The sequence below is a fragment of the Olea europaea genome, chromosome 7 (genome assembly GCF_002742605.1).
Source record: "Olea europaea var. sylvestris chromosome 7, O_europaea_v1, whole genome shotgun sequence".
Lineage (NCBI taxonomy): Eukaryota > Viridiplantae > Streptophyta > Magnoliopsida > Lamiales > Oleaceae > Olea > Olea europaea.
In genome coordinates this window covers 6,731,830-6,740,543 of record NC_036243.1, presented here as the reverse complement: position 1 = coordinate 6,740,543, position 8,714 = coordinate 6,731,830, and the positions used below count along the sequence as shown (strand labels likewise).

General features: G+C 31.5%; 1 protein-coding gene across 1 annotated transcript; it reads left to right on the top strand.

The window, feature by feature from the left end:
* Positions 1 to 4,628: 4,628 nt before the first annotated feature.
* Positions 4,629 to 8,459, top strand: LOC111396820 (amino acid permease 6-like). The gene is made up of 7 exons (XM_023023351.1): positions 4,629 to 4,873; positions 4,938 to 5,171; positions 5,247 to 5,340; positions 5,413 to 5,627; positions 5,713 to 5,855; positions 7,568 to 7,795; positions 7,871 to 8,459. Exons 1-7 carry the CDS (start codon positions 4,768 to 4,770, stop codon positions 8,291 to 8,293), a joined length of 1,443 nt encoding a protein of 480 aa, XP_022879119.1. The 5' UTR covers positions 4,629 to 4,767; the 3' UTR covers positions 8,294 to 8,459.
* The last annotated feature ends 255 nt before the right edge of the window (positions 8,460 to 8,714 follow it).

The window sequence follows — 8,714 nt, the reverse complement described above, 5'->3', positions numbered from 1 at the left end:
TTAAATGGCTACCAACATTTCATTTTCAAAGGCCAATTGGAATTTCACATTTCATTTTCCTCCAAGTTATTTATATCATTTCCAATGCATACGGATGAACACTTTATGAACAAGAAAATTTTCCAAAGAAAAAGAAAAGAAAAGATAGGCAGTTTTTTTAAGCATTGGTTGCATTCAGGAAGCTAGATTTATGTTAAACTTCATCGATTCAAAAACATCAAACGAAGGTAGGTAGGGGTACAAGGGTTATTTGATTTTGAAATTATGATTTTTTGATAAAAGTTTGAATAAAATGATACCTCCGAGTAGGGTGCTTTGGCACACTATAATTTGAATGATCATTCTCCAGCTCTATGTATTATAATAATGATATTCAAATCGAATTTTGTCAGAAATACATCTACGTGCGATGGTGTGAATCTACAATTCGAATTATCTAATTTAATAACGAAATACATTGATGATATATATTGAGTTTCAAATTCATGTGTTACTTTCCTATAGGTTGATTTGATTTGATTTGCTTGGGAGCATGGATGATTGTAGATGTAGATGCAACATGCCATGGAAAAATCAGTGATATAATGTTTTTAATCCAATTATGAAATGTTTACATTTACTTTTAAATACTATGGACGTCGCATGTGGAACTATCCTACAAACATTTCTTTATAAATAAGTTATGTTTAAAAGTAGATATGTGTTCTAAAAATTAACTTGTGAAACACTGTTTACAAAATAATAATAATAATAATAATAATAATAATAATAATAATAATAATAATAATAATAATAATAATAATAATAAAATAGTATTAGCGATTTAATGTTGCTGTTTCTTTAAAGTTTCAGCTTCTGCCATTGGTTTCAAAAATTCATAACTTAATCCTTACTTGAAATTTTTGAATAAAACCAATGAGATTTGATAGTCTCATGGATTAATTATTGAATAAAGTTGTTTCGAAGTCTGTGGAATTTTATGTCATTTTAAGTGAACTGTACTAGTTTACCTTCCAATTGAGTCTTTGTGAGGTTTTAAAAAAATATTTTAATTACTCATATGTTGTCGACAGAAGTCAATTTTTGGATATATCTTATCATAAGGGGCTTCCTACTTTATATTAAAATTTCATGAAGTTTTGGAGTTAACAGTCATGCAAACGAATTTATTTTGTCACTTGCCATACGAGATTAAAAAAAAAAAAAAGCTTTGTTTTAGTTATTGTTAGCGGGGTTTTGAAAAACATTTCTCAAAAGACTTCAATTGGTATGCGCAAGAAATAGGCCAATTCGGCGGCTTTTTGTTCAATTTCTCGTGGAGTCAAATTCTCATCAGTACGGGTCGGTCTGCTTGATTCAATTGGGGAAGTTCTTTGTTCTTTATTCTTTATTTGGGAATGACAAATGGTTACGATTGCGGAAAGCGGAGAAAGTCAGGAACCGTCGGTTACCTTATGAATCAAAGTAGTCAAAATCTGGCATAGAGCGATGTGATTGAATTCGACGCTTTCAAGCTCTACTTTCAGTATGGAATCTAGGTCGAGAGGGAAACGAGTGCCTTTCGACTAAAAGGTGGAGACCTCGCAAACATGTGGGAATGGGAGCTCTTTAAAGTTTATAAATTCCTTTTATAAGCTTGGAAATAGGCACTGTAAATCAATTCAAAGAGCTGTTCTTTTTAAGAGCTAACCATGCGTTCACAGTTGACTGCTTTCGTCTTGGATAAATGCGTATTGAATTGCTTAAGAACGCGTGAAAGCTAATACCAAGTTTATGGGAGGCATAAGAGTTTAGCGCTTGGAATAGAGCATCTCATATGTTGCTGTTGAAAGCCAATTTTCAGATATGTCATAATAAAAGAAGTTTGCTAACTTCCGTTAAAATCTTGTGAAGTTTCGAGATTGATAACTATGTAAACAAATTTATTTTGACATTTTCCATTTGAGAAAGAAAAGTAAAATATCATATTTATATTTTCTGCCTAAAATGTTAATGCCAATGGTACATGCATGAAAATCACTCCAAAAACCTTTTTGAATTTATTTCCTTTAAATATTAAATTGTGTTGTGTTGTTAGAATAAATTATATAAATATATAATACTTAAGTTGATTTTATAGTAAATCATTATGTATTTCGCACAAAAAAAAAAGGTATAGTTAATTAAATTAAATTTGTTATATTAATATTAAGTCTAGACTAAGGTATAATCGTTCGAGTGACATTCCAGTCTATACGAGTTGGAGCATTATAGAATTGTCGAGGATAAAAGAGTTCCGGTCAAGATGTTATTACAATTAAAGGTGGCAACAAATCTATGAAAGATAGTTATGGACTCTACAATTGAGCAGTTACATTGCACCCTAAATTGTCAAGGAAAAAGAATTTGGAAAGATGACAAGATTCTTTATATACAAGATAGTCAAGAACTCTATTGTCAATAATAAAAGAACTTGGAAAGATGACAAGGTTCTTTATACACAAAAAAAACTCTTATAAACTCTTTGCAATTAAATTTAAAAAACAATGAGAAAAGGCTCAATCGTAATATTCAAACTTGATAATGTATAGGAAGAAGATTAAACTCCGCAATCTTCTACCATATATTGAGCTGCCATTACGCAGGATCTGGTGGATTAATTCATGAAGTTTGTAAAGTCAATTTTGACATCAACACGCGGTATAAGGCATTCCATTTCTTAAAAGGAATTCATAATCACACATCTCTCTTTTTGTCACACCCTTCCCTTTGATAATAAATTTTAAACCACAATAAATGGACATCATCATTGTTTCATTTTCAACGGTTAGAATCAAACCAATTGGAAAATGTGGGGGCATATCGAGTAGTTTTAGAAATCCCGAAAACCAGAATTACCATTGAATGTGGAAGAAAAGGAAATCCATTCATATAACAAAAATGCACTAATCCCTACATAATTGTATTGTCCTCAATAATAAAATATTTTCTTGGGAGTTTTACTTTCCGACAACATCTCTTCGTTGACTTCCATTGTTAATAATAAATTCAAATTCCAATTTAGGCTACTGACTAGTGACCCCTGCGCTTCACATCCTGTTGTCAAAAATAAATAAATAAATAAAAAAGGCAGAAATGGGACCGAAATGTGATACTTATGATACAGTATTTAGAATTCTTCATTATTATTATTTTTTTAAATTGTGAACAATTCTGAATACTGATTTGAGTCAATGAGACGGTTACTTCCAGACTCGAAATAATAAATAACAAAGTTTTATTACATGTACATCACAACTTACAGATTCGTTTATTAATAAAGAAATTCCACTGGAAAAAAAAAAAAAAAATTCTTCACTTTCCTTTTGTCATTAGCCCCATATTACATAATCACAATCTATTAAATGGTTAAGAGATTTTGATAATTTTAATTCAATTTATCGACACATCATGAATCTATAAAAAAAATATGCCAATAATGATGTATAAGAAGTATTTTCTTAAATATAAGTTCCCTCGTACAAAATTAGCTTAATCTCTTGTTTATATAGGTATCTTTACTAGATTTGAAATTTCAGCAAAATCATTATGAATAATCCTAAATCAAACAAAACCCTTGTTTGCTTTTGATTTCTTCAAAATTACTTTTCATCAAAATCACATTCAAAATAACTTCCTAGAAAAAAAAAAAAATAAACCAAGGGCTAAATCTCACTTTACATTTCATAATTCCACATCAATCCTTTCCAAGCCATAAACTAAAATTTATCTGAGAATCCATTACTCTAGAATCCCACTAAAATCATGTAAAATACATTTTCACTACAAAATGTAGGAAATTAAATTAAAGTAAAATGATAATCTCTTGGAAAAAAGAAACGAACATCTTCCATGAATGTGCTAATTAATAATTGATTAATTTAGTTTGAGTGATTGCCAATGTATTGTTGATTTTAAGTTTATAGATTTAATTTTCCCCAAAAAAAGAAAAGAAAAAAAAAAAGAAGAGAAAACGTTAGGAGAAAAGAAAGAAACATTGAATACAAACTTCAATTTTACGGCCCAACTTTTAGAACTGGGCTCAGTTATTAAAATCTAAGATATGGCCTTGGCTGTGAAAACCTTATTTAACATTATATGAACTCTGATAATTTGTTAACTTTATTGTAAAATATAGTCAGAAATTATGCAAAATTATTGATAAAATCGAAGCCCCTGTTTCATTAAAAATCTAAAGCTTTATCAAGGTCAAAATTTACAATTAATTTTAACCTCATTTTCGTTGGGACTCACAACTTTTCAACCACGTATTTCATTATTTTTTTTTTAATCAAAATCTGCTAAAAATCTAATTTTAACCTCTATCAAATAAGGGCTAAACAAGTTACTTATTAGTTGAAGCCTACAAAATATAATCCAAAATAGTGTGTAATTTCAAATCAAAGTTTTCAAAATTAAGAACTATTTTTAAAGTTTCTTAAAAAGAAGAGTAATATTATTTATAGTCAGGGACTGCAGAAATTATCATACATGACACATCTTACATGGCATAGCGTTAATAAAAGTTATTCCTATTTTTTAAATTGTTAAAATTATGTCAAGTGGCATCGATCGAATGACTACTGGAATCGCTGACAAAAATTTCGAAATTCAAAACGGTACTTCAAAAAATTTTCCATGCATCCGATCTTTTATATATTCCTCTCTTTGAACCAAGTTTCATAACCTGAAGTAAACTATTTACTCACCAGTACACACATGCTGAAAAAGTGAAGGAGGAAGAAAGAGATGAGAGAGTCGGAGAAGAAGAGCATGTACATAGAACAAACCCCAGAAGTACTGGAGAATGGCCCTAACAAGAATTTTGACTACGATGGCCGTGTCAAACGAACTGGTATAGACATCCTACATATATTTAATCCATTATTTTTGTTTGATTGTTCTTGTTTGGTCTGAAGGTAATTTGATGACTGCAAGTGCACATATCATAACTGCGGTTATTGGGTCGGGCGTGCTGTCACTGGCTTGGGCCATAGCTCAGTTGGGATGGGTGGCCGGTCCGGCAGTTCTTCTGGCGTTTTCTTTCATAACCTACTTCACCTCCACCCTACTAGCTGACAGTTATCGCTCTCCAGGACCCGTCAATGGCAGCAGAAACTACACTTATATGGACGTCGTGAGGTCTCATTTAGGTAATGCATACTTGTTAAGATAAATTCTAGATACTTGTAATTTTTATATTTTATGAAATTTCCAATAATTTGTAGGAGGTGTGAAAGTTCAGCTCTGTGGATTAGCCCAGTATGGTAATCTCATTGGGGTTACAATTGGATACACAATCACTGCGTCCATTAGTATGGTGTGAGTATTATTATTAATCTTTTTGAGAAAATTTCTAGTGTTTTCCAAACAAATAATTTGATGTGTCATCAGGGCGGTCGAGAGGTCAAATTGCTTCCACAGACACGGTCATCATGTCAAGTGTTCGATATCCAACTATCCATATATGATAATATTTGCAGTAATTCAGATAATTCTTAGTCAAATACCAAACTTCCATGAGCTGTCATGGCTATCTATTGTAGCCGCAGTTATGTCTTTTGCCTATTCTTCTATCGGCCTCGGTCTCTCCATAGCTAAGGTTGCAGGTACCAGACTGATCTTTAGTATTTTGTTATGTAATATGGTTCTAGTTATGTTATAATCGAACATTCGTGGTTCGGATTAAATAAGGTGGTGGGCATGCTCGGACAAGCCTAACGGGGGTAACAGTCGGGGTCGACGTGTCCGGTACGGAGAAGGTCTGGAGAAGTTTCCAAGCCATTGGAGATATAGCCTTTGCATATGCCTATTCCACAGTGCTTATTGAGATCCAGGCGAGTCATTAATTATTCTATATTTTTATTTGTATTCGTAGATAGATATCCTCTGATCATTAAAGTGAGCAAAAATAAATAAGAATACGTAGATATGATTTATGACAGTATAGCACACGTCATATTCTTCGTCAAAGAAATATTTCTTTTTTAAAGAAAGACTTATTTTCATTTTCACAAAAAGGACTTGTTTGAGTCACATTATTTTAAAAAAATACATTTTTAAATAGTAATTTGACATCATTTCAACCACATATTTTTCAATAAAATAATATTACACGTAGATAAAAACCTTTTCCTTATTTTTTAACCACATATTTTTCATCAATTCACTATTCAAGAATGCATTATTACCAAAATAATATGGCTCAAACACTCCCAAAGTAAAAAGTTGTAATAAATATTAATTGGAAAACATAATTTTTTCTTACATTTTTTCTAATATACCATACAATACATTGAACAATAGTTTAAATAAGAGTAATTCATATTTTTTGATAATAAATTACATTAAATAGGGATATCTTAAAATTAAAAAAAAATATTATTATATTTTCAATAAAAAAAGTGATCTATAATTTGAGATAGATATAAAAGAAAAATAAATATATTTTTATGGAACGGGAGAGAATAAGATGCTCGGCCCAAACTTGAAATTTGTGCCTAATTTAATGAAAGTATCACAGTATGAATTGCTGATGTGTCTGTTTCTCTGCATGTGAGTGAGTGAGAGTATTATTTGGTGCAGTATATATGTGACAACTTGCATTTGTAGCACAAGGATGGGAGTAGATAAACTTTGTTGAATATTTAACCTTATCTTTGGATATCGATTAAAAATACTCTATAAATTCAATTAAAATTAAATATTAATCCTTATTATTTACGGATTTCTTGAAATCCACTATTATTATTATTATTATTATTATTATTATTATAGGTTTGCACAGAAGCTAAGTAAAGCCGAATACATTACTTGGATAAATGTAAAATAAAGGGATTGGAATACAATAGAATTTTACTAAATATAGTAACATATATCTTATCAATAAATCATATTATATATATTTATGACAAAAGCCGTTGTTGCACTCATGTTTCTAGCAGGACCCATGTTTTTTCAATTGAATACTGCTACTACTACTACTACTACTATTATTATTATTATTATTATTATTATTATTATTATTATATGAAAAAATTTAGTCCTATGATTGAAGAAAAAGCTTAAACAGATAATTGGTCCAGCCTACCTAAGGTGTGACTGTTGCACCTCACAATTGGTCCTGACCTATCTTTTAATACTTTGTGTTTGTTTCTACTTTCTGGAATCTGGACCACTAGCCTTTGTGATTTAGGTTAAGATTCTTCACGGCACACTGTTGATGGATATTATTATTGGACAATGCTACATTTATCTACACATTTTTATCGAATCTTTTACCTATACTCACAATAGAAGAACGGGTCTCACAAGCCAGAATTTTTAAATGCACGTGGCCCTCACGTGCATGTGATAGTAGGGCACCAATTCGATAACCCATTTTCGGTACATATATATTTATCCTTATTGGAATCATCTAGTATACAGAGTCACATGAGATACGGATCTTTATGGTACCACACTGATCGAATAAAAGTTTTTGAAACATTTACTTGAATACCGTGGTATAACAATTTAAATATTTTTGGGATGATGTGTATTTATGCAGGACACGTTGAAGTCGCCGCCCCCAGAGAACAAGGTAATGAAAAGGGCCTCTTTGATAGGAGTGTCGACCACGACCATATTCTACGTCCTTTGTGGTTGCATAGGTTATGCAGCATTTGGGAATAAAGCTCCGGGAAATTTCCTCACTGGGTTCGGATTTTATGAACCCTTCTGGTTGATTGACTTTGCCAATGTCTGCATTGCTATCCACTTAATTGGTGCTTACCAGGTAAATAAATATTCTATAACCTTCATAACTATTATGCTTGCATATCTTGATAACGCCTTTTTGGTCCAAAAACAGGTCTTTGCCCAGCCAATATTTAGTTACGTAGAGAAACGTTGCAACAAGAAATGGCCGGAAAACAAATTCATCTCGACTGAACATGCCATCAATATTCCAGTATGCGGTACTTGGTACATTAACTTGTTTAGACTGGTATGGAGAACAACCTACGTCGTAGTAACAGCCGTGATGGCCATGATATTTCCGTTCTTCAACGATTTCTTGGGTCTCATTGGGGCAGCCTCATTTTACCCATTAACAGTGTATTTTCCCATTGAGATGCACATTGCACAGGCCAAAATACCCAAGTATTCCTTTACATGGATATGGCTTAAAATACTGAGCTGGGCTTGTCTTATTGTGTCACTCGTTGCTGCTGCCGGATCCATACAAGGGCTTGCCCAGGATGTCAAGACGTATAAGCCCTTCAAAACTCAATAAGTTTTAGTTACTACTTAATATATAACATTTTCAATAAGATTTTATATAAATTGTCCACATCAAAGATGGACTTATAGACCTACGTTGTTGCTCATGCAAATCTGTTTTACAGGGTTTGATGATTAGAAATTGAAAGATTTATTACAACTCTACTTTTAGCATATTATTTCACAGGTTTTCATGTCAAACAAACTGCCAATGACACCTAAGGGGTCTCCAAAGTCGAGATAATTTGTGCAACAAAAAGATAGGATGAATACCTAGAGTGCATTTAATTTGTCATTTTGAGGTCATTTTCGGTTTTCAGTTTTCGAAAATACTCAAAACATGTTTGGTATATTATTTTCAGAAATGTGATTTTTAAAACAAGGAAAATTTTATAACACAAAATTCAAAATGACTCATTGAAGAGCTTGAAAAT

Bases quoted from the DNA above. Each gene is read 5' to 3' on its own strand.
- LOC111396820 (XM_023023351.1), top strand. From the start codon at position 4,768: ATGAGAGAGTCGGAGAAGAAGAGCATGTACATAGAACAAACCCCAGAA. The intron at 5,172-5,246 runs GTAATGCATACT...AATAATTTGTAG, and splicing joins CGTCGTGAGGTCTCATTTAG to GAGGTGTGAAAGTTCAGCTC. The intron at 5,628-5,712 runs GTACCAGACTGA...GGATTAAATAAG, and splicing joins CTCCATAGCTAAGGTTGCAG to GTGGTGGGCATGCTCGGACA.